Source organism: Pseudophryne corroboree, chromosome 3 (genome assembly GCF_028390025.1).
Source record: "Pseudophryne corroboree isolate aPseCor3 chromosome 3, aPseCor3.hap2, whole genome shotgun sequence".
Lineage (NCBI taxonomy): Eukaryota > Metazoa > Chordata > Amphibia > Anura > Myobatrachidae > Pseudophryne > Pseudophryne corroboree.
The window spans coordinates 446075989-446093195 of NC_086446.1; the positions used below are offsets into that span (position 1 = coordinate 446075989).

The 17207-nt window shown below is 47.1% G+C and overlaps 1 protein-coding gene across 1 annotated transcript in view; it reads left to right on the top strand.

Moving 5' to 3' along the window:
- ACOT8 (acyl-CoA thioesterase 8) overlaps positions 1–17207 on the top strand; it is a 114841-nt gene that overhangs the window by 11364 nt on the left and 86270 nt on the right. The window contains exons 2-3 of the mRNA XM_063960485.1: positions 8536–8672; positions 9714–9939. Of these exons, the coding sequence (XP_063816555.1) occupies positions 8536–8672; positions 9714–9939 (363 nt within the window). The remainder of the gene's footprint in view (positions 1–8535; positions 8673–9713; positions 9940–17207) is intronic.

A 17207-nucleotide genomic window follows, 5' to 3' on the forward strand; every position in this document is an offset into this window, starting at 1 on the left:
GGAATCGCTCCGGGCAGTTATCGCCAGCCTGGAAGGGGGGGATTTTATGGTGTCACTAGACATAAAGGATGCATTCCTTCATGTTCCCATATATCCCCCTCATCAGACGTACCTGAGATTCGCTGTACGGGGCTGTCATTACCAGTTTCAGACGTTGCCGTTTGGGCTTTCCACGGGCCCGAGGATTTTCACCAAGGTAATGGCGGAAATTATGGTGCTCCTGCGCAGGCAGGGAGTCACAATTATCCCGTACTTGGACGATCTCCTGATAAAAGCGAGATCGAGAGATCAGTCGCTGAAAGCGTGTCGCTCTCCCTGAGAGTGCTGCAGCAACATGGCTGGATTCTAAATCTACCAAAGTCACAGTTGGTTCCAACGACTCGGCTATCTTTCTTAGGCATGATTCTGGACACGGAACAAAAGAGGGTTTTTCTCCCGATGGAAAAAGCCCAGGAACTCCAGAACATGGTCAGAGACCTGTTAAAACTGAAAAGAGTGTCAGTCCATCAATGCACTCGAGTACTGGGAAAAATGGTGGCAACCTACGAGGCCATCCCCTTCGGCAGGTTTCATGCAAGGACATTTCAGTGGGGCCTTCTGGACAAGTGGTCCGGGTCCCATCTTCAAATTCATCAGAAAATAAGCCTGTCCCCCAGGGCCAGGGTGTCTCTCCTGTGGTGGCTGCAGAGTGCTCACCTTCTCGGGGGTTGCAGGTTCGGCATTCAAGACTGGGTTCTGGTGACCACGGACGCGAGCCTCCGAGGAGGGGGAGCAGTCACACAAGGAAGAAATTTTGAGGGACTATGGTCAAGCCAGGAGGCTTGTCTACACATCAACGTACTGGAATTGAGGGCCATATACAACTGCCTACGACAAGCGGAGAATCTTCTTCGCGAACTACCGGTTCTGATTCAATCAGACAACGTCACAGTCGTGGCTCATGTAAACAGCCAAGGCGGGACAAAGAGCAGAGTGGCAATGGCGGAAGCCACACTGATTCTGCGCTGGGCGGAAAATCACGTAAGTGCTCTGTCAGCAGTCTTCATTCCGGGAGTGGACAACTGGGAAGCAGACTTCCTCAGCAGACACGATCTCCATCCAGGAGAATGGGGACTTCATCAAGAAGTTTTTGCAGAGATAACAAGTCTTTGGGGAACTTCCTCAAATAGACATGATGGCGCCACGCCTCAACAAAAAGCTTCGGAGGTATTGTGCCAGGTCAAGGGACCCTCAGGCAGTAGCGGTAGACGCCCTGGTGACACCATGGGTGTTTGTCGGTCTATGTATTCCCTCCTCTTCCTCTCATCTTCAAAATATTGAGAATCATAAGAAGAAAAAGAGTGCAGACAATACTCCTTTTTCCAGATTGGCCTCGAAGGGCCTGGTATTCAGCTCTTCAGGAGATGCTCACACAAGATCCATGGCCTCTTCCTCTCAGGGAGGACCTGTTGCAGCAGGGGCCCTGCGTGTTCCAAGACTTACCGCGGTTACGTTTGACAGCATGGCAGTTGAACACCGGATCCTAGCTGGGAAAGGTATTCCAGAGGAACTCATCCCTACTCTGATAAGGGCTAGGAAGGAGGTGACGGCGAAACATTATCACCGTATCTGGAGGAAGTATGTTTCTTGGTGTGAAGCCAAGAATACTCCTACGGGAGATTTCCACCTGGGCCGTTTTCTCCACTTTTTACAGACAGGAGTGGATATGGGCCTGAAGTTAGATTCCATTAAGGTACAGATTTTGGCCCAATCTATTTTCTTTCAGAAGAAATTGGCTTCTCTTCCAGAAGTCCAGACTTTTGTAAAGGGAGTGCTGCACATCCAGCCTCCTTTTGTGCTCCCAGTGGCACTATGGGACCTTAACGTGGTGTTACAGTTCCTTAAGTCACACTGGTTTGAACCTCTTCAAACAGTTGAGTTGAAATTTCTCACTTGGAAAGTGGTCATGTTGTTAGCCTTGGCATCTGCGAGGCGGGTGTCCGAATTGGCGGCTTTGTCTCACAAAAGCCCCTATCTGATTTTCCATGTGGATAGAGCAGAGTTGAGGACTCGTCCTCAATTTCTGCCTGAGGTGGTTTCATTGGTTCATATGAACCAACCTATTGTGGTGCCTGTGGCTACGGGGGACTTGGAGGATTCCAAGTCTCTTGATGTAGTCAGGGCCTTAAAAGTTTATGTAGCCAGGACGGCTCGGATTAGGAAAACAGAGGCACTGTTTGTCCTGTATGCAACCAACAAGGTTGGCGCCCCTGCTTCTAAGCAGACTATTGCCCGCTGGATCTGTAACACGATTCAGCAGGCTCATTCCACGGCTGGATTGCCGGTACCAAATTCGGTAAAGGCCCATTCCACTAGGAAGGTGGGCTCTTCTTGGGCGGCTGCCCGAGGTGTCTCTGCATTACTACTTTGCCGAGCAGCTACTTGGTCGGGTTCAAACACTTTTGCTAAATTCTACAAGTTTTTACCTTGGCTGAGGAGGACCTCATGTTTGCTCAATCGGTGCTGCAGAGTCATCCGCACTCTCCCGCCTGGTCTGGAGCTTTGGTATAATCCCCATGGTCCTTACGGAGTCCCCAGCATCCTATAGGACGTAAGAGAAAATAAGATTTTAAACCTACCGGTAAATCTTTTTCTCCTAGTCCGTAGAGGATGCTGGGCGCCCGTCCCAGTGCGGACTAAATTCTGCAAGACTTGTATATAGTTTTTGCTTACATAAGGGTTAAGTTAAAGTTTTGATCAGTCTCGGGCTGATGCTGTTTTGTTTCATACTGTTAACTGGTACGTATATTCCATGTTATACGGTGTGGATGGTGTGGGCTGGTATGAATCTTGCCCTTAGATTAACAAAAATCCTTTCCTCGTGTTGTCCGTCTCCTCTGGGCACAGTTTCTCTAACTGAGGTCTGGAGGAGGGGCATAGAGGGAGGAGCCAGTCCACACCCATTCTAAAGTCTTTAGAGTGCCCATGTCTCCTTCGGAGCCCGTCTATTCCCCATGGTCCTTACGGAGTCCCCAGCATCCTCTACGGACAAGGAGAAAAAGATTTACTGGTAGGTTTAAAATCTTATTTTCTAATTTACTGACTACGCTGGTAACTAGACTTGCGCCCCCTATGGGACATCCTGTGCCATTGTAGCCACATTTTGTCCCTGCTGTTAATCCGCCATGGGCAGATACTCTGTCCTCTCAGTTACAGCAATTAAATCAGTCTTTGGCAAAGCAAAATCCTAACCCTTGCCCGCCTAAGACCAAGGTGTCATCTAAGCGGGCCATTACATCCTCATAATCCACACATATTACAGGTACTTCATCTGATGACGATGGCGCATATACTGATCCCACAGACACTGATACAGATACTTAGGATGGGGAATCTCTGACCCAGGTGAATGTTCCTGACCTCTTAGAGGCTATCAAGTTGATTCATCAGATGGATGATGACTAATAGGCCCTACACACATGCCGATCTTTCTGCACGATATGAACGATCTCGTTCATTAATGAACGAGATAACGTTCATATCGTGCAGTGTGGAGTCACCAGCGATGAACGATGCGCGGCCCCGCGCTCGTTCATCGCTGGGGACATGTCGGCTGTGAATGCAGGCCAATATGGACGAGATCGTCCATATTTGCCTGCAAGTCTACGGAGCCGGGTGACGGGGGGAGTGAAGAAACTTCACTCCCCCCGTCACTGCCCCCCCGCCGCCGGGACGCCCGTCGGTCGTATCGGCCGTCGGGCACCTCGGCGGCACCTCGTTAAATGTGTAGGGCCCATTAGAACCCCCCGGCTACCTCTAAGAAACCCGATAAGTTCAAGCGTCAGAAGGTTACTAAATTAGTTTTGCAACATTCTGACCATTTAGTTGACATACGTCAGGAATCCTGGGAGTACCCAGGAAAGAAATTCTCTCTGTCTAAGAAGATGCTAGCTCGTTATCCCCTTGCTGCAGAATTAAGCAAAAATTGGGAAACACCGCCGCCGGTAGACTCACAAGTCGCTCGTTTGGTGGTGTCATCTGCTCTTCCTGTTACGACCGTCACCTCTCTGAAGGAACCGACGGATAAGCGCGTGGAGTGTTGCTTGAAGTCGATTTACACTCTGGCTGGAGCTGTGCATAAGCCTACTATTGCAGCCTCTTGGGCTGCTAAAGCTATAGAGGCCTGGGTTCAGGAAGCTGAAGCGGAATTACTGTGTAATTTTCCTGATAATGCTAAACAGTGTCTTTTGTACATTGTTACAGCCTCTCATTATATTCAGGAGGTGGCATCTGATGCAGGTATCCTGGCGGCCAAAGGGTCTACTACGTCTATTCTAGCTCGCCGGATCCTCTGGTTGCGGTCCTGGTTTGTAGATCTGGACTCGAAAAAGACCTTGGAGGTTATCCTTTTTAAGGGAAACATTCTTTTTGGGGAAGATCTCAACAAGATTGTTGCTGACATAGCATGTCTACCTAGTACTACTCCTTTGGCTCCGAAGGCTAAGAGTACTTCCTTTCGTTCCTTTAGACCTCCAGGTAAAGCAAAGGGTCAGGCGTACCCGAAACAGGCTCGCACTTCCAAATCCACTAAGCCCAAACCTAAAGGCGCCTGGGCTGCCCGCCAGCCTGCTGCCAAAACAGACAACCCTGCTTCATGACAGGACAGGCCTCCACCTGGGGGATCCCAGGGTGGGAGGGCAACTTCTACAGTTTGCTCAGGTAAGGTTACAGACCACTTTGGATGCCTGGGTAGGGAAAGTCGTCACTCAAGGATACGCCATCTATTAAAAAAACGTCCCCCTCGCCTGTTTTGCTCAACAAACGTCCCTTCGGATCCAGTAAATTAAAAACTCTCCATCTGGTGGTACAATCCCTCCTGAACACAGCAGTGGTAGTGCCGGTGCCTCTGGCTCAGAGAGGCATGGGGTACTATTCAACGCTGTTACTAGTTCTGAAACCGAATGGATATTCCTGGCCCATTCTCTTTGGGCGGAACGCCATTTGCCAGCCATATCGGCAGTGTTCATCCCAGGAGTCCTAAACTGGGAAGTGGACTTCCTCAGTAGTCAGGAAGTACACACCGGAGAGTGGAGCTTTCATCCGGAGGTCTTTCAACTCCTAGTGGACAAGTGGGGCCTACCAGATGTAGACCTGATGGCTTCTCGACACAATCTCACAAGGTTCCGGTTATCGGAGGAAGGACAAGGGATCTTCAAGCAGCGTTCGTGGACGCACTGGCAATTCCATGAAATTTTGAGCTGCCGTACATGTTCCCTCTGGTGTCACTCCTGCCCAGGGTAATATGGAAGTTCAAGCAAGAAGGAGGAATACTACTTCTAATCGCTCCAGCATGGCCCGGACGGCATTGGTTCTCAGACCTGCAGGGTCTCTCGGTAGAGCGTCCTCTTCTAATTCTGCAGCACCCAGACCTCTTTGTTCAGGGCCCTTATGTATACTAGGATTTGGCCCGGCTGGCTTTGACGACGTGGCTCTTGAAGCTTCAGTTCTGAGGGCCAATGGAATTTCTGAGGTGGTCATTCAAACCATGTTGAAGGCCCGTAAACCGGCTTCTGCTCGGATTTATGATAGGGTCTGGAATTCTTACTTTGCTTTGTGCGCATCTAACAATCATGACTCTTACAAGTTTAGTACGGCCAAACTTTTGGCTTTCTTGCAACAACAAACGTCTAAGTCTTTGCTAAGTCCTGTCGATATGGTTTCGGAGAAAAATTGCGACTCTGCCTGTTGTTCATATATTCACTCGGGGTGTTTTACGGATTCGACCTCCCTATGTCCCGCCTGTGGCTCCTTGGGATTTGTCGGTTCTGGATGCCTTACAAGAGTCTCCGTTTGAACCTCTTGAATCTGTGGACCTTAAATGGCTTACTCTTAAGGTCTTGTTTTTGCTGGCTATTGCCTCTGCTAGACGGGTTTGAGATTTGGGTGCCTTATCCTGTCTTTTACCTTTTCTGATTTTTCACTGTGACTGGGCAGTTCTTCGGACACGCCCTGGTTATCTACATAAGGTGGTGTCTTCTTTCCACCTTAACCAAGAGATTGTGGTTCAGGCCTTTATCTCTCCTGATTTGTCCTCCAAAGAGCTGTCCATTAGGAAGTCTGATTCTCTCTTTGTTCTTTTTGGTTTTCACAAACGTGGCTGACCTGCGAATAAGCAGACCCTGGCCGGATGGATTAGAATGGTGATTGCACATGCTTATGTACAGACTGGTCTTCCAGCTCCTGCTACCATCAAAGCCCATTCTACTCGGTCGGTTGAACCTTCGTGGGCAGCCCGCCGTGGTGCGACCCTTGAACAATTGTACAAGGTGGCTATGTGGTCCTCAGTGAGCACGTTCATAAGGTTCTATGCCTTCGATACTTCTGCCCCTCCCAGGATGCATTCTTTGGACGCCGGGTTCTTGTGCCTGCTACAGTGCATCCCCTCCCATAAGGAACTGCTTTAGGACATCCCTGATGTTATCCCTGTGGAACCCAGTGTACCCCGCTGCAGAAAAGGAGTTTTATGATAAGAACTTACCTTTGTTAAATCTCTTTCTGCGAGGTACTCTGGGTTCCACAGGGCGCCCACCCTGACGCAATTGGCTTCTTTTGGGGTTTGTATGGCAGTAGCCGCTGATACCTTCTCCTGTCGTGAGAATGTGGTGTACGTGGCTACTAATGGTTGTCGTCTTTTACCTGCTACTGCATTGGACTGATTAACAAAACTGAGCTCCTGTGCACGGAGGCGGGGTTATAGAGAAGGCGGTTATGAGCATCTTGGGAACAGTCAAAGCTTTTAGCCTGTTGGTGCCTCGGATCAAGATCCTACTCTACACCCCGATGTTATCCCTGTAGAACCCAGTGTACCTCGCAGAAAGAGATTTAACAAAGGTAAGTTCTTAACATAAATCTCCTTATTTTCCCTCCACTTCTACTAATTTCTATTTCTGTAACCGTTTGCTTTTCCTTTAAAACATTTTATTATACAACTAGTTACCAGCCCGTCAAAATGACAGAAAAACATAACCGTAATTTCAATGCCGGCGGCTGTGCGCACACAAATGGAGCTACACTTTAATTACTCTGCTGGGCGCCATCTAGTGGCTGCCAGCACATAACAAACTTGAATTCCCCCCATAGAGGTGAGGAGCAGCGTTAGCCTTTTATTATATAGGATATTCAACTACGTTTTCTATTATCAAAATAAAATATTGAGCAGTTAGTTTTAGTACAGCCACATTGTGATTAATTACAACTGTTCATCATCATTAACTCGCCATACATCCCTTAAATAAACCTGTCAGACCTCATTCCACATCTGCTTGCCTGAGGAAGCAGACTGAGATCTGTAAATGCACTCGCATAATTTAATTTTCATATTTATTTATTTTATACTTTTTTGTCATGGCTACCCAGTTTTATCAGCAATGCAGTATTTTTTTATTTATTTTTTGCATTGTATAACTAAAATTGCATTTACCCCTTTTTTTTTTTTTTATATATAGAACATAATTTGATGCTTTATTTGGAAATAAGGGATTTCTATATAGCCATTACAATAAAACACAGTGGACATTATGTACATTTTTCTGTCTTTGTAACCATACAGCATCTTACAAATTGAATGGTTGGAGAAGAGCTAGAATCACTTCTCCTTTCACATATGTAGTTACTGTAAGGCAGCAGCACTATCTAATAAAGTCCTCATTGGCAACAGACATTTCTACACAGTTGCTGATAGTGTGGTATGGTTAGAATGAGGGGAGATGACAGCAGGCAGAGGCAGGAAACACGAACCAGTAAGCTGCTTGAATCCATAACTGTCCTTCACCATTTATCAGGCCTTCCTCTGCTAGGTTCTTGCTTTTGTAATGTATGGGCGTTCTCACTCAGTTTGAGGAAACTGTAGCTATTTTTTTTTTCTTTAGAGTCTTGCTCACTGCTGAATAAGAGCTGGGGCAATTAATACCTACTGTATGTTTGGTGGCAGCTGCTGTTGCCAAGGAATGGAGATAGCAACAGCAATGACTGTTGTCAGCAATATCAATTAAACACATTGGGTCCCACAGCTGAAATGAGAAGCTATTTAGTAGGTTCTTGTCCGTGGTGTGATGACACTTTTTTGCCCACCATCCATTTCCCACTGTCGTCACATAAGGGGGCAGATGTATCAAGCCTGGAGAAGTGATAAAGCAGTTATAAGTGGAAGGTGATAATGCTCCAGCCAATCATTACGGGTTTGAAAAATGACAGGAACTGGTTGGCTGGTGCATTACCACCTTCCATTTATCACGTCTTATCACTTCTCCAGGCTTAGTACATCTGCCCCAAGATGTTTTATATTTGAGGGAGATAGAGCTGATCTACAGTACAGTTATCTCCAACTGCCATCCACGCAAGCAAATCATATTACTGTATTTTATGGTTATGTTATATTAGCTGCACTCCATGCAGTATTTTGTTTTCCTTGTGATTTGAATAGGCAGTTGTATTACTGTGCAGTACTGAGTTTAGGAAACCCTGACTTAGACTTGTTTCCACTGTTCTCGGTTACAGAGGTTCTCATCACTGGGTACCCACCACACAAAGACTCTTCGGTGGTCAGATCGTTGGACAAGCATTAGTGGCAGCAGCTAGCTCTGTGAATGATGAAGAGCACGTCCACTCCTTACACTGCTATTTTGTGCGAGCAGGTAACATGAATCCCATCGTATGAGTTTCTTTTAGATTTCTCTGAGCCAGTCGTGTACTAAATAAAATGTTGTAAGAAATCATGTCAAACTTATCTAGCAGCTCTTACAAAGCAGCAAACAAATAAGTAGCAGATTTCAGGATTTCTTTCTGCATTATTTCCATCCTGGAGCAGTGAGAACATTTATTTCCTCTGCATTACTCATCTGACATCACCACAAAGTCCCAGTAAAGTATTCACACTTTGACATTCAAATGTAGTGATGTTGGCGGGTTCACTACGATCTGCCGGCGACCAGCATACCGGCGCCGGGATGCCGGCCGCCGGCTTACCGACAGTGTGGCGAGCGCAAATGAGCCCCTTGCGGGCTCGCTGCGCTCACCACGCTACGGGCACGGTGGCGCGCTACGTGCGCCACACTATTTATTCTCCCTCCAGGGGGGTCTTGGACCCCCACGAGGGAGAATAAGTGTCGGTATGCCGGCTGTCGGGCTCCCGGCGCCGGTATGCTGGTCGCCGGGAGGCCGACCGCCGGCATACTGAAGACCACCCGATGTTGGCAGAGACGTACTAGTTTACCATTGAATCTTTAATACTGTGGGGGTTATTCAGAGTTGTTAGCAAACCAACAACGTTTCTAATTGGGCAAAACCATGCTGCACTGGAGGTGGGGCAGATGTAACATGTGCAGAGAGAGTTAGATTTGTGTCGGGTGTGTTCAAACTGAAGTCTGAATTGCAGTGTAAAAATAAAGCTGCAAGTATGTTCCCTGCACAGAAACAATATAACCCACCCAAATCTAAATCTCTCTGCACATGTTATATCTGCCCCCCCCCCCCCCCTTCCCGCAGTGCAACATGGTTTTGCCCAATTGCTAACTTTGTTGGTTTGATAACAACTCTGAATAGCCCCCTGTGTGTATTCAGCTACTTTCCTGTTGGCCTCAGCAATAGTCTATTATGTGAATTAGGTCACATATTTTGTTGTCTATAATTCATGCTGTATTTAGAACACTGAAGCTTCTCCTTATGTCCACCACTAGGGGACTCCAAGGTTCCAGTGTTGTACCAAGTGGAAAGAACCAGGGATGGGCAAAGTTTCAGTGTGCGTTCTGTGAAGGCCATACAGAATGGAGTACCAATCCTGATATGTCAGGCTTCCTTCCATCGCTTCCAAGAAAGCCCGATGAAGCATCAGTACACAATGCCAACTGTGCCTCCACCAGAGGAGCTGCTCACCATGGAGGAGCTTATACACAAATACTTAAAGTAAGTGAGTGTATGTTTATTTTGAATAAATAAATAAAAAAAATAAAAATAAAAAAAAATATATATATATATATATATATATATATATTTAGATGGCTCAACAATAAGGTTTATCAGCTCAAGTGCACTTAAAGGCAGTTTCCTGATGCCCAGAAACCTCTCTACACAATAAATTATTTCCTGGTTAGTTTCTTGCACCTTTGTAATCAATATGTGGCCCTCCAGCTGTTGTGGAACTACATATTTCAGCATGCCAAGCCACCATAAAGGGTATGCTGAGATGTTTAGTTTCACAACAGGTGGAGTGCCGCATGTTAAATATCCCTGGTGTATGAGTGCATCAGATTAACATCCCAGAATGCTGTGCATGTGAGCAAACATTCTAGTATGTCAGATGTCGTCACACTTTCTCTCTGAGGAGAGTGTGCAATAACAGTTATGTAGACAAGAATGCATGAGATGGATCAATGTAGTAGGATGGCAATGCAGAATGATAGTAGGCAATGAGAACTTAGAAGGCAGTAATGTATTGGGATGGAATTTATACATGAGGAGTCAATGGGATGTCGAGTCATGAGAGGTAGTAATGAGGATGATCATTAGAGATTGAGAGGGGGCAATTAGGGACATGAGCTGTGATGGTTATCTAGTGTTGTGTCTGTTTGTTCCAAGTTGTAGCAAAAACTTCTGAACTGAAATTCATTAAAACTACCTCATTTCGTAGTGGAGACTTCTAGAAATAACCTGCACTTTGTTTCATCTCGATCCGTTAAGTTAAAGCTAAACAATTTGCCTCATCAATGCAAGAGATAGGTGTGGCAGCAAGCGTGCAGTTGGTAAGGGGTAGAGGGGGTGTCCCTGCATTCACTTGAATAGGATAGTCCCCTCCCCAAGGCAGCAGCAGGAAGAACTACATCTCCCAACAGGCCCCTCCCCAGTGGAAAGAAGGAGGGGAGATGACTGGGAGCCACAGAGACCACTGGACTGGTAAGTATCTTTCTCTAACGTCCTAGTGGATGCTGGGGACTCCGTCAGGACCATGGGGGATAGCGGGCTCCGCAGGAGACAGGGCACATCTAAAAAAGCTTTTAGGTCACATGGTGTGTACTGGCTCCTCCCCCTATGACCCTCCTCCAAGCCTCAGTTAGGTTTTTGTGCCCGTCCGAGAGGGTGCAATCTAGGTGGCTCTCTTAAAGAGCTGTTTAGAAAAGTTTTTTTTTTTAGGTTTCTAATCAGTGATTCCTGCTGGCGACAGGATCACTGCAACGAGGGACTTAGGGGAGAGACTTGCAACTCACCTGCGTGCAGGAGGATTGAAGTCTTAGGCTACTGGACACTGAGCTCCAGAGGGAGTCGGAACACAGGTCAGCCTGGGGTTCGTCCCGGAGCCGCGCCGCCGATCCCCCTTACAGACGCTGAAGAACGGCAGAACGGAGGTCCGGAAACAGGCGGCAGAAGACTCCTCAGTCTTCATGAAGGTAGCGCACAGCACTGCAGCTGTGCGCCATTGTTGCTACACGGCTCACTGATCTCGGTCACGGAGGGTGCAGGGCGCTGCTGGGGGCGCCCTGGGCAGCAATATAGATTACCTTAGAGGCAAATAAATACATCACATATAGCCATTAAGGCTATATGTATGTATTTAACCCAGGCCAGTTTTCCTAATAACCGGGAGAAAAGCCCGCCGTGAAAGGGGCGGAGCTTATTCTCCTCAGCACTCAGCGCCATTTTCCTGACCAGCTCCGCTGGTGAGGAAGGCTCCCACTCTCCCCTGCACTACAGAAACAGGGTTAAAGAGAAGGGGGGCATAAATTGGCGATATAATTATATATTAAGAGCCCATATATAGAAACAACACCTTCTAGGGTTGTTATATACATTATGGCGCTTTTGGTGTGTGCTGGCAAACTCTCCCTCTGTCTCCCCAAAGGGCTAGTGGGTCCTGTCCTCTATCAGAGCATTCCCTGTATGTGTGTGCTGTAGGTCGGTACGTGTGTGTCGACATGTATGAGGAAAATGTTGGTGAGGAGACGGAGAAAATTGCCTGTAATGGTGATGTCACTCTCTAGGGAGTCGACACCAGAATGGATGGCTTACTTATGGAATTACGTGATAATGTCAACACGCTGCAAGCCGGTTGACGACATGAGACAGCCGGCGGACAAATTAGTATCGGTCCAGGCGTCTCAGACACCGTCAGGGGCTTGTAAAAACGCCCATTTACCTCAGTCGGTCGACAGACACTGACACGGACACTGACCCCAGTGTCGACGGTGAAGAAACAAACGTATTTTTCCTTTAGGGCCACAAGTTACATGTTAAGGGCAATGAAGGAGGTGTTACGTATTTCTGATACCACAAGTACCACAAATAAGGGTATTTTGTAGGGTGGGAATAAACTACTTGTAGTTTTGCCTGAATCAGATAAATTAAATGAAGTGTGTGATGATACGTGGGGTTCCTCCGACAGAAAGTTATGGGCGGTATACCCTTTTTCCCGCCAGTAGTAAGGGCGAGTTGAAAAACACACCTTAGGGTGGACAAGGCGCTCACACGCTTATAAAAAACATGGCGTTACCGTTTCCAGATACAGCCGCCCTCAAGGAGCCAGCTGATAGGAAGCTGGAAAATATCATAACAGTATATACACACATACTGGTGTTATACTACGACCAGCAATCGCCTCAGCCTGGATGTGCAGCGCTGAGGGGGCTTGGTCGGATTTCCTGACTGAAAATTTTGATACCCTTGACAGGGACAGGATTTTATTGTCTATAGAGCATTTTAAGGATGCATTTCTATATATGTGTGATGCGCAGAGGCATATTTGCATTCTGGCATCAAGAGTAAATGTGATGTACATATCTGCCAGACGAAGACACGACAGTGGTCAGGTGAGGCAGATTCCAGACGGCATATGGAAGTATTGCCGTATAAAGGGGCGGTCCATTGGACCTGGTGGCCATGGCAACAGCTGAAAAATCCACCTTTTGTTACCCCGAGTCACATATTGGCAGAAAAGGACACAGTCTTTTCAGTCTCAGTCCTTTCGTCCCCATACGGGCAGGCGGGCGAAGGCCAGTCATATCTGCGCAGGGGGAGAGGAAAGGGAAGAAGACTGCAGCAAGCAGCTCATTCCCAGGAACAGAAGCTCCTCACGGCTTCTGCCAAGTCCGCAGCATAACGCTGGGGCCGTACAAGCGGACTCAGGTGCGGTAGGGGGTCATCTCAAGAGTTTCAGCAACACTCGCAAGGGAACTCCGGGATCCTACATGTAATATCCCAGGTGTACATTGGAAATTCGAGACGTCTCCCCCTCACACAATTCACAGGCTGTATTCCCAGCAGGTGATAATCAAAGTACCCTTCTTACAACAAGGAAGGGGGTAGTATTCCACACTATATTGTGGTACTGAAGCCAACCGGCTCGGTGAGATCTGAAATATTTGAACACTTACATACAAGCGTTCAAATCAAGATGGAGTCACTCGGAGCAGTGATAGCGAACCAGGAAGAAGGGGACGATATGATGTCACTGGATATCAGGGACGTTTACCTACAGGTCCAAATTTGCCCTTCTCACCAAGGGTACTTCAGGTTCCTGGTACAGAACTGTCACTATCAGTTCAGACGCTGCCGTTTGGATTGTCCACGGCGCCCCGGGTCTTTACCAAGGTAATGGCCGGAATGATGATTTTTCTTAAAAGAAACATGGACGCTTTCCTGATAAGGGCAAGGTCCAGAGAACAGTTGGAGGTCAGAGTAGCACTATCTTAAGTAGTTCTACGACAGCACGAGTGGATTCTAAATATTCCAAAATCGCAGCTTTTTCCGACGACACGTCTACTGTTCCTAGGGAAGATTCTGGACACAGTCCAGAAAAACGTGTTTCTCCCAGTGGAGAAAACCAGGGAGTTATCCGAGCTAATCGGGATCCTCCTAAAACCAGGAAAAGTGTCAGTGCATCATTGCACAAGAGTCCTGGTAAAAATGGTGGCTTATTACGAAGCAATTCCATTCGGCAGATTTCCCGCAAGAACTCTTCAGTGGGATCTGCTGGACAAATGGTCCGGATCGCATCCTCAGATGCATCAGCGGATAACCCTATATCCAAGGAAAAGGGTGTCTCTCCTGTGGTGATTACAGAGTGCTCATCTTCTAGAGGGCCGCAGATTCGGCATTCAGGATTGGATGCCGGTGACCACGGAGGCCAGCCTGAGAGGCTGGGGAACAGTCACACAGGGAAAAAATTTCCAGGGAAGTGTGATTAAGTCTGGAGAATTCTCTCCGCATAAATAAGCTTAGAGCAATTTTATAATGCTCTAAACTTAGCTAGACCTCTGCTTCAAGGTCAGCCGGTATTGATCCAGTGGGATAACATCACGGCAGTCGCCCACGTAAACAGAAGGGCGGCACAAGAAGCAGGAGGGCAGTGAAAACTGCAAGGATTTTTCGCTAGGCGGAAAATCATGTGATAGCACTGTCAGCAGTGTTCTTTCCGGGAGTGGACGACTGGGAAGCAGACTTCCTCAGCAGGCATGACCTCCACCCGGGAGAGTGGAAACTTCATAGGGAAGTTTTTCAACATGATTGTGGACCGTTGGCAAAGACCAAAGGTGGACATGATGGCGTCCCGCCCGAACAAAAAACGGGACAGGTATTCCGCCAGGTCATGAGACCTTCAGGCGATAGCTGTGGATGTTCTGGTAACACCGTGGGTGTACCAGTCTGTGTATGTGTTCCCTCCTCTGTTTCTCATAACCAGGGTATTGAGAATTATAAGACATAGAGGAGTATGAACTATACTAGTGGCTCCGGATTGGCCAAGAGGGACTTGGTACCCGGAACTTCAAGAAATGCTCACAGAGGACTAAGGGCCTGGGGAGCTAAGAAGGGACTTGATTCAGCAAGTACCATGTCTATTCCAAGACTTACCGCGGCTGCGTTTGACGGCATGGCGGTTGAATGCCGGATCCTGAGGGGAAAAGGCATTCCATAAGAGGTCATACCTACCCTGGTCAAAGCCAGGAAGGAGGTGACCGCACAACGTCATCACCACATGTGGTGAAAATATGTTGCGTGGGTGAGGCCAGGAAGGCTCCACGACGGAAATTCAACTAGGTCGATTTCTACACTTCCTGAAAACAGGAGTGTTTTGGACCTCAAATTGGGGTTCATTAACATTTAAATTTCGGCCCTGTAGATTTTCTTCCAGAAAGAATTGACTTCAGTTCCTGAAGTCCAGATTGTAAAGGATGTATTGCATATACAGCTTTTTTGTGCCCCTAGGGGCACCGTGAGATCTCAACATAGTGTTGGGATTTCTTAAAATCATATTGGTTTGAACCGCTCAAATCTGTGGATTTGAAATATCTCACATGGAAAGTGACCATGCTGTTGACAAATATCTCACATGGGAAGTGACCATGTTGTTAGCCCTGGCCTCGGCCAGGCGATTGTCAGAATGGGCGGCTTTGTCTTACAAAAGCCCATATTAAAATTTTCCATTTGAACAGGACAGAACTGGGACTCGTCTCCAGTTTCTTCATAAAGGGGTGTCAGCGTTTTCACCTGAAACAACCTCTTGTGGTGCCTGCGGCTACTAGGGACTTGGAGGACTCCAAGTTACTAGACGTGGTCAGGGCCCTAAAAATATATATATATATATATATATATATATATATATATATATATATATATATATATATATATATATATAGTTAGGACGGCTGGAGTCAGAAAGTCTGACTTGCTGTTTATACTGTATACACCCAACAAGCTGGGTGCTCATGCTTCTAAGCAGTCTATTGCACGCTGGATTTGTAGTACAATTCAGCTTGCACATTCTGTGGCAGGCCTGCCACAGACGAAATATGTAGATGCCCATTCCACAAGGAAGGTGGGCTCATCCTGGGCGGCTGCCCGAGGAGTCTCGGCATTACAACTTTGCCGAGCAGCTACGTGGTCAGGGGAGAACACGTTTGTAAAATTTTACAAATTTTGATACTCTGGCTAAGGAGGACCTGGAGTTCTCTCATTCGGTGCTGCAGAGTCATCCGCACTCTCCCGCCCGTTTGGGAGCTTTGGTATAATCCCCATGGTCCTGACGGAGTCCCCAGCATCCACTAGGACGTTAGAGAAAATAAGAATTTACTTACCGATAATTCTATTTCTCGTAGTCCGTAGTGGATGCTGGGCGCCCATCCCAAGTGCGGATTGTCTGCAATGCTTGTACATAGTTATTGTTACAAAAATCGGGTTATTACTATTGTTGTGAGCCATCTTTTCGGAGGCTACTTCGTTTTGTTATCATACTGTTAACTGGGTTCAGATCACAAGTTGTACGGTGTGATTGGTGTGGCTGGTATGAGTCTTACCCGGGATTCAAGATCCTTCCTTATTGTGTACGCTCGTCCGGGCACAGTACCTAACTGAGGCTTGGAGGAGGGTCATAGGGGGAGGAGCCAGTACACACCATGTGACCTAAAAGCTTTTTTAGATGTGCCCTGTCTCCTGCGGAGCCCGCTATCCCCCATGGTCCTGACGGAGTCCCCAGCATCCACTACGGACTACGAGAAATAGAATTATCGGTAAGTAAATTCTTATTTTTTTTCTTTTTCTTTTTTTGCGCAACGCAGGGTTTTCTAAGCTGAAAACAGAGTGCATTTTTTTTTATCTAGGTATCGCAGGTATCTGGAGCGTTCATACCCACAGTGATCCAGTATTGGGAGCAAGGTCTGAAAGGTTTTTTTGCGGAAACAACCTTGTGCCCAGTTGGATATGGTTGAGTTTATTTTCCCTTTGTGGAAAGTATCCGGCTGTGACATCAGGTGAGGGCGGAAGTTCTCATCTGCCCTTACAGTATGTTTATGTTTTCTCCAGTCTCTGTTTGTTGTAGGGTATTTTGTGTCTTTTATGCTGCATTGTACCCTCACGGGCTCGCTTCATTTGCCAGAGGTTACTATTCCACATAGATAGTGATGTTGACCCAGTGCATTATGGGAAAGGTCCTCTCCACAAAGGGAATCTAGATGCTACCAATTGGATACCCCCCCCCCCCCTTCATGGATTTGAAAATACTGTACCCATTTCAACATTTCAACCATTATTTGTTTCTTGAATTATAGCCTAGTTCATAGGGGTCTCATTGTTATAATGTACATGTTGTATAAATAACTGCCTTAGTAATGACATAGGTTAGTGGTTTCCAAACGGGGTTTTTAAGGCACCCCAACAGTGCATGTTATAAAGATATACGGCACTCCCAC